The 17,225-nt window shown below is 41.6% G+C and overlaps 1 protein-coding gene across 27 annotated transcripts in view; it reads right to left on the reverse strand.

The window, feature by feature from the left end:
• FNBP1 (formin binding protein 1) overlaps positions 1-17,225 on the reverse strand; it is a 96,948-nt gene that overhangs the window by 63,696 nt on the left and 16,027 nt on the right. For 4 of the 27 annotated variants that reach the window (XM_038156297.1, XM_038156286.1, XM_038156285.1 and 1 more), the window contains exons 1-2: positions 9,284-9,807; positions 3,135-3,250 (exon numbers count right to left, since the gene is read on the reverse strand). In XM_038156297.1, coding sequence (XP_038012225.1) covers positions 3,135-3,250; positions 9,284-9,358 — 191 coding nt within the window. In that variant the 5' untranslated portion in view covers positions 9,359-9,807. Of the gene's footprint in view, positions 1-3,134; positions 3,251-9,283; positions 10,549-17,225 lie in introns of those variants that run through there. The other 23 variants (XM_038156276.1, XM_038156272.1, XM_038156270.1 and 20 more) reach the window with 15 other exon arrangements.

A 17,225-nucleotide genomic window follows, 5' to 3' on the forward strand; every position in this document is an offset into this window, starting at 1 on the left:
AGGCTACAGTAATAAGGCATTTTCACACAGTCAAAACTCCATCTCCCTGCACTGTCACGCTGCCCAATTAATTCTGACACACACAGCAACTGGCTTCCTGCAAATCTTTAAAGGTGCAGAAATGCTACGGAGCTGAGGCAAAAAAAAAAAAAAAAAAAAAAAAAAAATTAAAAATCCACAGTCTGCTTTCACAAACAAAAACCACTTACCAAGGATTAGCATCTGGGTTAAACACTTCATTATCTTCTATTCAATTTACACAACACACAAATTGAGTCTATATGTTTAAGTTCTCTTTTTTTTTTTTTTTTTTTGCCATTTTCTACACTCAGATGCAGGGGTTTAACCAGGTCCACACAAAAACCCCCACAAATGCTACTGAATCCAGAAGTACTGCTGGAGCTCAGCATGTCCTGGTGCAGTGGCACCAGCAGCACTGCCCAGGAGGCAGTGACAGTGACACCTTCAGTGCTAACAATGATTAGAGAGGGAGCAAACACATAATAAAACCAGCTCTGGAAAGATTCTGTGCCACTCTGAGCACCCATCTCCACGAGTGTTTCTATTTGCCTTTCACTCTGAGTCAATTTTTCTGCCTTCGCAGCTTGTTTCTCTGCTCCCAAATTTCAACTTGGGTGACAAATGTGAGAGAAAGATGTCAGACATCAGGGGTTCTGATTCTCAGATTATCCTGACACCTGAAGCATTTCTTCCAACACATTTTCCTTGAGGCCATCTATCCATCATCACATTAGGCAAGGGTTTTGACACCCTTTGTGATGCTTTGAGTGCATGTGCTGCAGGGGAAGTGACAAGGACACAGCACCTCAGCACTGGGAGCACAGCATCCAGCACATCAGCATCCCATGGAAGTTAAAATACCTAAAATAAGCATTCTACCATAGTTCCTACATTCCAGCCTAGCTAATGATTCAATAAATACAGTGCAAAACAATTAAAAAAATAACCAAGTCAGATCTGGACTCCCAAAACAGGCTAATTGTAAATGCTATGTAAGTCTAACCTAAAATATTAAATACACATCAGCAGAATTATAAAGAAGAAGGAAAGAAATGTTTTTAAGTAGAAGAAAATCTAACTTCAATAGATGACCAGGCTGAGATGTAGATAGTTAGAGAGGAGAACTAGCTAGTTAGGGAACCCAGGGATGGAACAGAAAATAGAAGCTGCACAGAAGAAAATAAATTCCAGCAGCTTTACTTACACTACAAACAAAATTGAGTTACATCCACAGTACTCACCTGGAGTTAACCTGTCTCTTTTTAATAACATTTTCTGCATGTTATGACATGCAGTGATGTGATGCAGTCCTTTTACACCAAATGGATGTGGTACAAAAAAGGTTTGCACCAGGCTTAAGGACACTTATTAAATAAAAGCAGATGCATGATTTATTTTTCTTTTTTAATGTCCAGCACTGTTTTACCTCAACACTTGACAAGTCTACATTTCTTTGTTTTTTCTTTTATACTTCTTAGTTGTCTGCAAGCAACCCTGTGTTTAAGAGCTCCTTGGGGAAAGATGTATTTGTCCTCAAACCATAAAAACACAGAGAGGCAAGAAACAAATAGACCATGTTTTTTTGGGAAGTCTTGAACAGAATAAGAAATAAAGCTCAAGAAATTCATAGTTTCTACATGGTCACAGGTAAAACAATCTTTCACTTTCATTTACAAACAACAGTTGGGTGTTTATTTCAATAATTAAGCTCTTTACACCTGGAATTTGTCATCATGAATACTCCAGTGAGTCTAGTGCAGGATTGTTCCTAAGACGGGCCAGCTCACCCAGATACTCTGCTGGGCTTTCCCAGTCCAGTCACACTCTCTTTGTTCCAGCTCATTTTGCCTCTGTAATTCAACCTCTGCTCCTCTCCATAGGATGTGAGCAATTTGTTCCTGCACGAGTCATTTTCTATTTCCTGCTTGTCGGTAGCAGAAACCCTGGGGAACCCTCCTGGCATTCCCCTGGGAGAGCACACAACCATCAAGGCAGGGATTTATCTACTACCAGCTCCTCATAAATCACAGCCCATTGTGCATCTCCAATCCTCTCAAACACAAGCAAATTCTGGGTGATTTTTTTAAACAGACACTGTGTTAGATACACAGATCAACTGAAACCTCAGATCTCATCTCTTTAAAAGCCAAGAAGATGGAAAGAGTCCTCAAGATTTATTATCGCCATGCAAATAAAAGGCCAGTTTACTGGGGGAGTTAGGAATAATTACTCCTGCTCTCCCTCTCCCAGTTAAAACCAGCACTGCCAGTTCAGCACTGGGCACTAGTGGCTGCCAACAGTGTTGTTCAGCAGGACCCCCTGTGTGCTTTACTCCCTTCTCACCCCTGATCAATTCTCAGCTTTTTCTACCTCACTGGGAAAAGCAAGGTGATATCTACTCCTGTGGGAGGGTTCTTAGCACCTCTTCCTTAGGACCTGACCTCAAGGAAGATTTTTTCTGTGTCTGGTTCACACATACTCATCTCTGTCTACAATCAAGCCAGACATGGACATGTAGAAAGTACCCAGCAGCAATTATTTGAGATTAATTCACAAAGATCTCTGCTCTGATCAGGAGATACCTCAAAAAATTGTAAAACTGTAATTCAAATCTCAAGCTGTAACCTTCTTAACTAAATAGGAAAAATTACCACGGGCTGGGGCTGCCTTTCTGACCTGTAATTCCTCCCCACGCACGTTCAAAAAGGGCCTGTCTTAGAAAAAGAAAACCTAAACTTCCCCTAACAAATGATCATTATTCCATTGAATTCTTAAACCCTTCAGCATTTTTGCACAGCAGCCCCAATTTCATGGAAAACATTACAGTGCTGCCCTCGAAGCCTGAGCCATTAATCATGCATAAACTGTGAGTAAGCCCTGGTGTGCTGCTCAGCCACCTCAACAACCTCTCCTTTTGCAAAACATATGATTACTAGCAGATATAATACAACAGGATCTTAAATTAACTTTTACTTTCCAATCTTTTAATTTAAAGCTTTTTTCCTAAAAGCCATTATTATAAACAAAACCACCACTGACACAGCAAACTTTGAGTTGATTACAGGCTCTGAAGAGATGCAACTCAAAGCCCAGAATTTTACATATCAACTTACCTAAGCTGCTTTGCATAGCTGAGTTCAATCTCTGTTCTTTCTTTTACAAACTTGATGTACTTTTCCAGAACATCAATACCCCACTGCGTGTGTTTTTCTAAGTTGTCAAACTGGTCCTGCAATGAATAAAAAAATAGTTTAGTCTCACTGAACACAGAGACAACTAAAATTAATTTACAAAAGGAGTATCACCATACAGAAAGTGTTGTTAATATTTTCCATTACCAGTTAGATACTTTTATAGTGAGACAGGTTTTTAATCAACAGAAATCTGTATTTTAACACAAGCCCAATTCAGTAACACTCTTCATTACTCATTTCTGAATCAGTTTCATTCCAGAAATACTGGCAATTCTATTAAATACCATCTTCTGATATAAATACTTACATGTAGGATAAGAAATAGATGCTCACGACAGTATTTTGTTTTACTCTGAAGAACTAATAGATGTTCCATGAATTTGGGAACTACTCCTAATTAACAATTCTGATTTTCATATGAAAACTGTAGATTTAAACTCCAGCTTTGCCAGTGCCATGAATTTTAAATGTTATTCAGAACAGTTAATCTTTTTACAGAGCAGACTTCAGTTCCTTTATAGCATGTTTGTTCTAAAACAGACAACACAATGCCCCCCAAAATGACAGAAGCTATGTTTTCTGAAAGTTTTCTTGTCCACCTCCATTTAGATACAGATACTGCTTTGTTCTTCAAATATTGTTGCCCTCAAAAACAGTCACACATGTTTTCAATGAAATCAAGAACATTCCACAAGTCAGCCTGGGATTTGCAAATGCCAAAAGAAATTAAGCAACTCTAAATCCAAATTAATTATCCAAGCCAGTTTATTACTATCTGCAGATTTCAATTATAATCACCTTATTTTTTAAAATTTGGTTACTTCAACAGCACTCAAATTCCACAGTCCATTCCACACAGCTTTGCAGACGTTATTGTTTCTACAATACTTGAAATATAATTTTTAAACTGTAATACATTGAATATTTATTCTGACAGACATACACTGTAAAATAAACAAGGGCTTTAATATCAGCCTAACTTATTTGGCATCAGGTTCCATTATGGTTTACAAGGAAAATAGAGAGTAAGTTTGTGCAATCTACAAATTAGATTGACCACGTTTTCCCCAAAATTACACACAGCACTAGATTTGGGGTGGGATGCTGAGCTGCCTCCACCAGAGATTCTGCCACAAGTGATGCTTCTGTGCAAAAGATTGAGCCCTGTGGCTCAGTGTGCAGAGCTACCACTGAGACACAAAAGCCAGACAAACCCACTCCATTCAGACACAGAGCAGAAAAATCACTGAAAGCTACAACAAAGCCTGGTTTGTCAATATGTTGCTTTTATCAAAAACCACTTTCTGCTCTGTAGCACATCTGGCTGTGACGCTGACTTACACTGGTGGCAGGAGGGATTCTGCCAGCCTTGAACAGACATGTACACAGGAGCTAATAAAGAAAATAAACCTGCTAATAAAGCTGCTTGATTGTTATTTGAAGGGAAGAAATAGGAACCATGTTAAGAAGACAAAATCTGCAAAACACCATGAAGAAGGGAGTAAAAGCAGCAGGTAAGGCTCGTGGAATGGGACACACAGGGTTTGTGCATTGTGTGTTTGCTCTGCTTTAGCATCAGGCACTATTTCAAACCAAGTCAGCCCAACCAGACTAGGCTTCAACTTAACTTATGTCAGTTTTAGTCAATTAAAGAGGCACTGGAGGCAGAACAGCAAAAAGGTAATAGTATTAAGTTACAAAAATAGTAAAGAACCTCTAAGTGCTCCAGGACTAAGTGCTCCAGAAACTACAGGAAAGTGTTTAAGGGCAACTGAAATAAAAAAATTCAAACTAGCCAAAATAAAATCCTTACTTCCAGCAATACAAATCACCCTCGAGCCAGTGTAGCATCAGCCACTGAGAAAGAGGATGTGTGCATTCTGCAGAAAGGGAATACACAGACTAAAAACGTACATGTTTGCATATATACAAATCTCAATTTCACACAGCTTCACAGCTGGGGAGAAGGCAAAGTCAGGGGTAACAATGGTCCTCCTCCTGCCAGAGGGCTCAGCTCAGCCTGGAGCCTGATGCCAGCACAGAGAAGCACCTTCTGCTCTGCTTCAAAAATACAACCTCTCCATCTCTGGGATTATGCTGAAATCAGGAGAGTAATGCAAACATGGCCTTTTTAAGGTTTCTGATAAAGAGATCTTCTAGCTCTCCCACACCCTACTCTTCCATAATTTACATTATTTAACATAAACACATGCATATAAAATAAATACCCCATGGGGAAGTCCATTAGTCACAAGTTGACATGGATTCACACACTCCTGATTTAGAGAAGGGAAATCTCGGGCAGGGAAATTCACCCTGTAAGCAAATTTAATCACCTTTCTTGGTACAAATATGCTCTGATAAACTAGCTTATTATCCTACTGTGACCCCATCCAGAGAGGAAAGGTCAAGGTTTCCCAGAGGAAAGAAAGCCTTCCAAGGAGATCCTGCCCTTCAAGGTAATCCAGATTTCAAGACCGAGCAGGTTCACCCTGAAAAGACAACCCTGGTGGTGGCTTGTCCAAACCTCCCACCATCATCCCACCCTGAATCAATTCTCAGAACATCATTTAGATCAGAGTTGGAATAAAAGCCCAGAAATGGCTCCAGGTAGCTGCCCCAGTGTGGGCTGGCATCCCACAGAGGGACCTGCTGGACTGTTTCTAAGGCCTCACCAGGCCAGGTTTGGTGAAATAAAACTCCCTGAGGAGCAGTGTAAGAGGAGCACACGGTGGTGCAGCTGTCAGACAGATCAGCCAGGGCAAGATGCTGAATTTCTATTTATAAAGTGAGATGAGGCACTTGCCCTGTGCCAAGCTCTAGGCAGAACCACCTCAAAAGTACAAGCACTGACCTCCACTATCAAGAGAGACAAGGGGAAGTTTAACTCTCTGCAGATTTGCTAAAGAGAGGAGTTTCTGTTCTTTTCTGGGCATGGAACAGTGTTGGCCCAAGTGCCATTTCGCTCAGCAGCCAACGCCCCACAGCAGTGTGTTACACTGGGGTCACGCATTCCATCGTCCCTTCCCTTTGCCGAGTGCCTTGAGGATGAAAAAAGTCAGTAAAATTGGCAACACCATCACTGGCTGAGCATGAGATTGCAAAGGAAGGGCAGTGCAACCAGAGGGACACAACACAGATTGTCCTCCTTGCTCCGTGCATCTGAAGGACACTGAAGGTAGGCAAAGGCTCTGAGTTAAAGTTAATGAATCAAGGGAGGACAGATGACACAAAAGGTGTTGATGGTACAGCATAACCTTCAATTAATGGAGTCCCAAAGTCCAGGGATACATGTAATCAATGCAAAACAGGACTTCTGAAGAAGAGATTTTTTGAGAGCAGTTAACAACATTATGCCTTCAAATAACCAATATTGAAAACACTTTTTGGAAATTTATTTACTTTTCTCAACGTTCATTACAAAAATGCATTCTCAATAGGAATATAGAGTAAAACCACCCCCCCACCCCCACATCAATTATTCTGGAGTCTAATGAGAGCAACACATGTTTCAGCACAAAGTGCACCAGCCCTGGCAGAGATGGTTTAGCAGGTGAACTGTGCCACTGCAGCTCTGCAGGGTCAGTTATCAGCTGCAAGAGGCCTCAGGTGCCCCATGAGCTGCTGCTTCAGCTTTCAGTTTCAAAGTACAGACTCTCTGTTCATTTCTGCAGCATCCTCACCCTTCCAGTCAGGGAGAACATCCGGAAACAATGAACTCCACAGGGCTTTAGCATTCAAGAAAACAAGGCAAGAAATATGATGCAATGTTCAGTAAGAATGCTCCCACTTGGCCACAGCAAGGGAGAAACAAAAGGTCACACCGCACCTGTTTTCCCAGAAAAAGAACCACCAAAACATTTTCTAGAAGAATTACTTTCCTCTGAGACTGGTTCACACCTAAGAACATTCTTTGAGCAGAAATCCTGCACTGACAGTCAGCTGTCTGTCACAGTAGGCTCCCACCACAGCCTTCGTGTTACTACATCCTTACAACCTGCCAAATCTCATCTTCTCCCAGTTTCAAGTGCCTGTGTTCATTGTGGTGTCAGCTTACTAAAAAGAATAGACTTCTAATTGCCTGTGACAATATGCATGTAATTAAACAACTTGTGGAACTGTAACTTACCCCCTCCATCAGATTCCACCTGCTTCCCAAAGCCAGCAACATGTGCCACTACAAGCACTGGCCCAGGTGAGGGAGGAGCTGGAATACAGGAGCTGATCCACCTGACTCAGGTGGGAAAGCAGAGCTCCTGCTGCTTAAAAAAACTGTCCAGTGCTTAACACATTCTTGAGCACGCACACAAAAATGGAAGCTCAAAAGAGGGAAGTCGAACTTTAGTTATTAACTTGAACAGGAATTTGACATCCAAGTACCCAGAATGCTTTGACTATTTTAACCCTAAGGCAAAGTGTGTTTCTAAATTCATTTTCTAACTTCATTTCTGTTCCCATTAATTCTCTCCCAGTGCTTTTACCACTGCCCAAATAACCTCCCATCCATGCATTCTTTCTGAAATTCGGTTGCATGCTTGTTACCCTGACAATGCTTAAAATGGAAACAGTGCTGCCCATTTGCTTTGCTTCATTTGAATGGTTACTTTAAGCTGTCAAATCCCCTTCACTTCTCAACTGCCCTCCTGAAGTCACATTCCCCAGCTATGCGAAGTATTTTGGGAAGAGGAAACTTAGCCATTAAGGAGAAAATAAAAAAAAATAAAGCAAAAGAAAAACCTTCTTCCCATTTCTTGGCCATATAACATGGAGTACAACCAATTATTGAGCAATAAAGTGTTATTCATGAGGTCTTTGAAGATCAGCTCAGTGAGATATTCCTTCCTCTTTCTAGAGGGCTTCCATCTATTGCAAAATAGTTCAACACACGGCGTTCAGATCCAAAGATGGACCTTCACTTGCCACCAAGAGGCTTCTTCAGCCCTAACATTGACTGAAATAAAGGGGATGCCCTCACTCTTCTCTTGAGCTGCAGCCTCAGCCTCTCTGCAGCCAGACTCACCCTGCCCAGTTCCAACACCCAGCCAGGCCAGAAGGACTGGGGTTTCTACTTGATTTCAACTGTGAACAAAACTTTGGATTCTAGGAGAATTTACCAATTAATTCTGCAATTTAAATCTTCCTGTCAAACCTGCCCTGAGTAGACTGAGTTGGCAGCATTTACTGTACCAGTATCCAGGCTAAACTGTCACTGTCACCCTTTCTGCTGCTGTCAGGGGTGACAGTGCAGAAGCGTGAAATTAAGAATGCTAACACAGAGACAAATAATGAAGAAAGACTATGCTGAAAATTCAGATGCTAATAGCAAATGAACAGCCTTTATTTTTAGCATATGCCTCCTCCCCTGTAATTCTCATGCACCAGTGCAATAAAAGACTCAGGATTCTTAAATATTCAGAATATTTGAAGACTTTCTACTATCTCATTCCCCAGTGAGTTTGATTCTGTTTCCTCACAAGATTATTTGTTTACTTTCATTAATAACAAAAATAGTAATAGGGGAATTAATAGCTAATTTTTACCTCTGATCATACCTTCTCCTCCCATATCTTTTTTTAAAACACTCTCATTCACTTTCATAGGCAAAAAGGAATTAAAGTGAAGATCAAGAATACATTACAGTGTTCAATTTCTAAATTACTTTTTTAGATTGCATGGTTTAACAACTTCAAATTATAAAAATAATTAACGAGACGAGGAGCCCTTCACAGGCTCGGCTGAGTCCCATATGGCACTCCAGCACTGGCAGAATGCACGGGAATTCAGATCACAGATCCTCAGAGACCTACAATAAAGCTATATGCAAATGTTAACAGTCTCCAGGCAAATTAATAATGAAAGAAAATGCATAAAATACAGGCTACCACTGCAAGAGCCTTCCAGAAAATAGAGATGAGTAGAAAATACCAAAGCAATTCAGCATCTGTTGACTCAGCCACTACTGATGAGAATCAACTTCCCACACAAAACTTGTCAGCAAGTCGGTGAAACCCTCAGCTAATGACACTAAACAAATATCCCTGATTATATATGGAACACAGGACACCAACCTTTCCCTTCCTGCAGCAGAGACAAGAAGCACTCACAGCACCGTGGAGCACAGAGGGATGGGGCAGGGACACCATCTCTGCCAGGTTTAACTCACACAGTGCTGTGGCTTCACTGGCTGTTTTCTGAGAGAACCTTCCATTCCCTCACACATCCGCTTCTTGCTAACAAAGCTGTTTATGATCACGTGCACTTGTCATGCAGATCACCTCTTCTGCCACACATGTTCCATTTCATTTTACCCCTCAAGAATTAAATTAATTCCTCCCGACCTTTTCACAGGATGCCTAAACAGGCATGATTTCTGCTTGAGCTGAATAATAAATAGCCCAGGGAAAAAAGCCACCTTACTTGCCCATCTCCATCTTCCTTTCATTGCCATCCCCTAAACACATTTTTCCATAAAGCCCTCAAGGTTAACTAGTCTACCTCTTCCATTCACCTGGGAACTTGATCTAGCTAGGAGACCACAAAAACAAATAAGATTCTTTGCTGCATCATTAGGAAACTGAATGTATTTCAAACCTGTGTGAAGGGGAATTGACAGAAAGCAAGAGTGGAAACAAACTATGTTTTAGGTTGAAATACCTTTTATGTTGCCAGATAAACTCACATCTATTGTCCTGCCTGTTTCAATAGACATTATGAATAAAGCAGTTTCTGGGCCATATTTCAGCCTTGAAATGCTTAACCTCCTTCAGCATTTTGCTGAAGCTGGAAAGCAAAATAAGTTCTAATATTTATGCCAGTTTTAATTTGGGTAGAAAATAATATTGCCCCAGTATAATAGCAAAGTACTTTGCGCAGCCTTGTAATTGTTTCTGAGACCAACCACACTCATCCCCACCCCAAAAACCACCTTCCACAAACTCAAGAGTGACCCCTCCTGCTAATTAATCCGGGGTGCTGTCCCACAGGCAGGTTTTGGCCATACCTGAACCCTACCTGGATAAAAACCTGACTTAATTCAAACAAGAAGCACTTCTGAGAAAAACCATGAGCAGCTGGCACAAAGGCAAGCACCTGGAGAGCACCATGAATATTCCAGCTGCTCTGAGGCATGGCCAGTCCTGGGAGCACAACCAGATAATCAGGGCCGACAGGGAACCAGTTTGATTGCAACATCTCACTAAAAGATCCACCTACAGCAGAGCTGCACAGGAACATCCCCACTAATGAAAGGAGCTTGGAACTGGTGAAGGTTCAACCTCCTTGTAGAGAAGGTGTAGCATTCACATTCTCTGAAAAAAAATCCCTTTGCCCAGGATTTTTCTCCTGGGAAGCTGAGAAGCCTCAGAGAAAAGGAGAACAATTCTTATCTCATTTGCTTCTCTCTTGTGTTTTGCTCAGGTGGAATGTGTTTGGAGATTGTTTACCCACAGGTGATTGTTTCATTACATCCTGGTGTGAGTTGTTTTGACTCTTTGGCCAATCAGGGCCAAGCTGTGTCGAGACCCTGGAATGAGTCATGAGTTTTCATTATTATTTTTTTAGCATTTAATAAGTATCCTTTCTGTATTCTTTAGTACAGCATAGTATACCATTCTTTAATATAATGTAGTATCATAAAGTAATTAATTAGCCTTCTGAGAACATGGAGTCCTCCTCATCATTCCTCTCCTTCAAAGGGGGCAAAAATATCACCAACAGAGAAGGTGCCCAACACAGCACTGGGTTACCGAGCCCACAGCAGTGAACAGCAGCAAAGCCAGCACCAAGCTCCCAAGGCAGGCCTGGGAGGGAGAGTGGCTCTCAGGACAGCAACAGGTCAGCAAGAGGCCACCCCTGCCTGCTGGAGAGGTCACTGGGAGTACAGCCACGCTCCCGCCGTGGTGACCCACTTTAACAAACACCTCTTATGGAAGCCTTGCAAAACCCAGCACGTGGCTCACGGGGAGAAGCTTCCCGGGGTGAGTACAACCCATGTCATCCACTGCCAAGGCATTCACACACACACACTCGCAGTGTCTCCTTCTCTCTGCTGACAGCTTAAACTGTGAAGTGAAGCTGCTCCTTCTGCAGCAGCCAGAAGCTTCTGAGTTGGAGACCACAGAAGCAGTGGAGCTCCAAGAGCAGGTGACCCTGCAAGATCCTACTCCAAGAGCAGATGACCCTGCAAGAAACCTCCCGGTCTTGCCCCCAAGGGCTGTTCTTACCACTGCAGCAAAACGAGCCTCTCACCAGACCCCAAACCAATTGAAGCCCCAAACCCTCCACCACCCTGAGGTCAAACCAAGCCTCCTCCTCCCCCCCGCGCCTTCGTATCCTGTAAAGGATGTGGTAAAGCAGAACTTGTAGTCCCTCCATAGCAACAGGGCAAGTAACTGTGCTAACACAGCAGCCAGGAAGGAAGGTGAGAGGGGATGTACCCTCAGAGAGAGGATGTGGTTGCTGGTACTGCAGCAGCTCAGAAAGATGCTGAAAGAGGTAAGATAACAGAGAGGAGTGATGAATTCTGGGGAGTGGGAAGGCAGGACGATATGATCAGTTCAGCTGCAGCAGGACAGAGCTGATGAGCCACAGGTGATTAAGAGAAACAGCAACTGAGCCAGAGAGTGGATAGTGAGGGACAAATAGGACTACGCTTTGTTTTCTTGGAACAAAGGAGTTTTTGATGGCAAATGATATTACATGTCCTAGACTGCATGGACAGAAGTACATCCATCATGGAGCAGTAGGTGCTGTTTTGGTTTTACTCAAACAGGTACCTGAAAAGGCCACACTGAGGCATCACGTGCTGTTATCAGTGGGAGATCCTTCTAAAGATAATGTTGCATCTCTTGAAAAGGGAAATGTGCTTCTTAGAGGTGTCACAATTTCATGCTCTTGAGAATGAATTTTATAGTTCTCTTTGAATAAGGAAAAGGCAAGGCTCAAAAAGCACCATTTCGATGTCCAAGGACACTTTTCATAGATAGCCATGATGCAGCAGCGATTCATTTCCTTCAAATAAATTTATGCACTTTGAGGTTTGAGGCACTGCATGACTTTGCCACAATGAGAACCATCTGTCACGAGCCGCCCATTCAGAAAGGAACACTTCTTTTCAAACCTACAATTCTGCTTATAAAACACACTCAAGAAACCCCAGAACAAGACACAGTTTTGTTTCAAAATACATTATAATGTGCAAATTACAACCCAGGATGGAAGAAAGCTCTTAAAGAACAAGATAATAAGAGAGAAACTTCAACTAATGCCAGATGTTAAGTTGGACTGTTTTTATTGAAGGACTGAGTGCATTTCTACCTTTCCATGCTCTTGTTCAGTTATTTAAATTGGAGACAAACATGCTACTGCTACTTCTTTTGGTGATTCTAGGGCAATTCAACTGATTTAAGTGAAGTTATTTGTACTAGGTATGAGGATAAACAGCAGAATCTAGACTTTAAAATCCAGACTCATTAGCTAAGCAAAGGCTCATAACTACTAAAATCTGCTGGGACCACAGAGATGATGCACCTCTACCATTAGAATTAATTATACCCACAAATCTCATTAAAAAAAAGAAACAAAAAACAAGGAAACAAAACAAAGCAATGCTAGCCTCCTCCTTCTGCTCGTCCTGGGGGAACAGGAATGGGATAAAGATTTGGTTTTTGCTGACAGTATCCAGAGCTGCAGCCTGAAAGCTGCAAGGACCCACAGGGATTCACTGTTCCGTGCATTATAAACAAGAACTTTGAAAATGAGCAGATCCTCCTGGTTTGTGGGCTCTGCTGCTAGGAGGGTATAAATCATGAGCTGCAGCAGAGCTCCAGATCCGAGCTGCCTCCCCCAGGAGTTGCAGCATGGTAACAATGCTAAATATATGCTGCTGTTGTTCCAGGAAGGTTTTTCAGTTGACAAATGTTGCAACTTTTCACTGTTCCCCAGCACCATCCCACTTCCCCCATTTAATACACACCCATTCGTTTCTGCTGGAATTATTTGAACAAATGCAATTTTAGAACTAATTCCCAGTAAATCTTTTGCTGTCTGGCCACATCTTGGATTAACTGTTGACTGATTTTCATCCTCTTTTTTTTTTTTTTCCCCAGTCTGTGAAGCTCTCCCTTAATAATACCAGCTGTTAAAACAAAGATCAACAAGAGCTCTTGCCCACAGTTTCCCCTTTGGGCAGCTGTGTACTGATTATTAAAAATGAGCCATAGAGTGTTCCTGCTTATTGCATGGTGTGGATAACTACAATAGAAAGCCAAACAGGGCTGCTGATCCATTTAAAAGAACACACACAAAAAAGGCAATTCTGCCCTCTTATCCAAAACCATACTGAATCACAGCAGCAGAATCTTATCCACAGAACAATACTTCAAACTGTAGCAGTCCGTGGGAATTTTTTTTTTTCCGAAATTAGCTTTTTGCCCAACTTCACCACAAACCAATGCCATACTGGTTTCATCATGTAGGATACCCAAGTTGTTTAATGCATACTCAAAGTCAAAATTTACTCATTAGTATCAACCCTTTTTGAATATGATTCAGATCTGAGCACACAACTGGAGTTTAGGAAAGGGGTTTGGGGGGATTAATTTGATTTTTTTTTTAATATCACCACTTAAAAACAATCAGTGACATTATTACACTTTGCAAATAAGAGTCCTTGGTCCCCCTCTATCAAAACAAGCCCCAAAAGATAACAGTTTAAAAAACTAGCAAAGGTCTTATCAGGTATGCCTGGTATTCTCAACAGCAAAACTTCTAATCTCCACTAAATAAATCCCCTGGTGGGCGTAGAACTGAGCACGTGTGCAAAGCTCTTTTCTACACACCTTAATGCAAAGATATATTAATTCACTAAACACAACAGCCTTTACTCCTGATACTCCTTTTCACCTCCTCCCCTGGCTGTGAAGCCAGAACTGACCAAACCCCAGTGCAGGCACCGTGTCCTTGCCGGATGTTTATGCAGACACTCAGAAAAAAAAAAAAAAGCTGTAAAAATCACTAATTCTGCTCAGCTTGAGGCTGAGTCCTGGAATCACTGGAGCAATGGCAATAACTAGGGTTAAAAAAAATAAGCTCTCCCACTTCAGAGTGTTCCAAACACTTCCCTAAAGTTCAAAAGGAAAGATGTGAACTGACTGTTCCCTCCTCTCATTTCAAAATTAAATGGAACAAACTGCTGAAAAACTTCTTTGTAGATGGGGTTCAGAAAGCATTTAATACCTTAAATACCATGACATGACAAATACAATCCTAGATTTTTCAAGAGCTACTTCACACTCAAGACCAAATAAGATTACTGCTATGCCTGAAGTATTTCTATCTGCCATTGCATTCCATTTTTAACCCAGAAATTAGATTAGGTGCTTCCACTCTGATCCAAGAAATAGTGAAGTTTCCAGAACAGGAAGATTATCAGAGATGTATGCAACTCAAATCTAATGCAATGGATAGAACAACAATGTTGTCAGAGTGTATAACATTTAAAATGCCTGCAAACAACAAAGATGGTCACTTCAAAATGTGCTAACAAACATATTCTGTTCAAAGCGCATTTTATAATTCAGAATTAGCTATTCATACACTCCACTCTGTGGAGTCAAGCTACACTGGCAAAAAATGGATAAATTCTGGAACAGGGCCAGAAATATAAGCAAAGAGCCAAAAGAAAGCTGTAGAGACTCTGTGCCTCAAATCCATCTATTACAGCTTCTCACACATTTATATTACAATAAAACCTGGCCCTTCATGAAGCTGTAAAAATGACAACCAAGACAGTCCTCTACAATCCTGTCACATATTTTTCTTTTACCCAATACCTTTTTCCTCTCAGTTTTTCACTGATAAACATTCAGGGAAGAGCTTAACCCCAGCTGCATCTGCACTCTGCAATGTCCCAGAGTTAGGCCATTTATCTCCCTTTGGACAAAAACATTGTTTCAATCTGATCCCACTTGCATAAAATATTCAGACTTCAAGCGGATCCTCGCCATGCTTCTTCTTCTCTACAAAAGACAACATTACCTGTAGAGCCATAGAATTACCAAGCTAAAATATGGTCAGACCAAAACTAGTGAGGCAACTCTGCCATTGACACATCAGAAACATCCACCTGTGCATCAAAGCATAAATGCTATTGATAATAATTCTTCGATCACTTCAGTCTCTTATCCTTTGGAGGAAGAGAGCATATTTTCCTATTCTCACATGCTTGCTTCACTGACGTTTTTATGAAGTTTATCCTCAGCTAACAACTCCCATTAACTGTAGTGTGAGCTTGTGTTACATCAAAGTTTAAATCTGAGGAAAAGTAATCGCATTTCCCTTAACCAAATAATCACTGCACAAAGCCTCGCAAAGTCCAATGGGTCTCCCCCTTCTCCCAACAGAAGCTGCTCTCAGCATTAAGATTGCAGCAAAATGGAATGAATGCCTCAAAGTAGGTGGAATAAGAAGGGAGAAATATTGTGCAAAATGCTGACCCATCAGAAGCATACAAAGCATTTGTTCAGTGGTGACAATGAATAATTTAATCGGAGGCAAATTACCAAACAAACATCAATTAAATTACATGCTAGACTACAAGAGAAAGTTCTCCCACACACATTTCAGGTTTGCAGAGTCAATAGAGCAGCACAATGTGCCCAGGATTGTGACAGAGTCATTCCGGCTGCTCACTCAGGGATGCTTGACATTCTCCATGGGACATATGACAATTGCAAGAATCTAAAGAGAAAGAGGTAAATTTAACTCCATCACTACACAAACATTCAGACAAGAAGAATAAAGAGACCACGTGTCACCCAGCCTTGTAAAACGCAAGAAATCACAGTCCCCTACCCCATAAATGACACTGATGAAAGGTGCAGAACTAGAGTTTATAGCACAATCGTCTCTACCACCCATCCTTTTTAAGTGCCCGAGCACCTGACCGGAGAGCATTTAAAGCAAGCAAAGCCTCCCCAGCCTAACAGCAGCCTCCTTGTGCTGAGAGCTGCCTTTACTCCAAGAGCTCCAGAGCTGGGCCCAGCTCTCAGAAAGCAGAGCCACGTGGGGAACCACAGCGCGGCCAGCGAGGCTCGGCGGTCTGCTGCCTGTGCCACAGGGGTGCTGCAGGACAGCCACGCTCCCAGCCCCAGCGGACAAAGCTCAAGTTCACTCTGCTGACCGTGCTGTGCCAGCCGACACAACCTGAAATTACAGTTTCTAGAAAGTAGGGCAGCTACAGACTGTCCAAACCTTTCAGGCTGGCTCCCTACACAGCCTCCGGCCTCTCAAAGAAAAACAGTCAGAACATTTTATGGAAATAAATCAACAATTACAGTTTCTTTTGACCAATATGGCTTGGAAACCGAAGCATTAGGAATAAATGACATTTTGCCACCCTGAGCTAGAAGAGCAACATCCTTTGATCCTTTAAGTAAGGACTGCTTCCCTCGGCAAGCAGATTCTGCTCCTAAGCTGGATAGGCAAGTCTAGCTGAGCAAAAGGGGTAATCCAGTTTTCTTGTGACAACAATCTCATTTCCTTAGGTTCCAAAAACACATGTGGATATTTTATAGCTCATGCTGTAACAATGATGATACCATGATACAGATTTCAAGCTTCCAGTGCACTTGAAAAAATAAATATCTTTACAATACTAATGGAAATTACATAAGTAAACAGCCTCCTATTAATACAGTTTTCAGACAAAGTTGTGAAGAAAATCACTACCCGATTTAGAGCAGTGCTTATTGGAGTCAAGATTAAAAACCACACTTGGGTCACACCAGTCTGACCACTTGCCTCTGCTCACCCCATCTTCTAGAAGTACAAATTTGCTTAAATCCAGGAACAGTGAGATGAGGGACAGCATGGAACACTGGATTTTTTAGTTTTCATTGAAATATTCGGTTCAGCCTCTAAATAAAATAATCTGCTTCAAGACCTTGAAAATTGACTTCTAAAGTTTTAAACTTTTAGTAGTTGTTGACAACAATTCATATCCCTCTCCAG

The sequence above is a fragment of the Motacilla alba genome, chromosome 17 (assembly GCF_015832195.1).
Source record: "Motacilla alba alba isolate MOTALB_02 chromosome 17, Motacilla_alba_V1.0_pri, whole genome shotgun sequence".
NCBI lineage: Eukaryota > Metazoa > Chordata > Aves > Passeriformes > Motacillidae > Motacilla > Motacilla alba.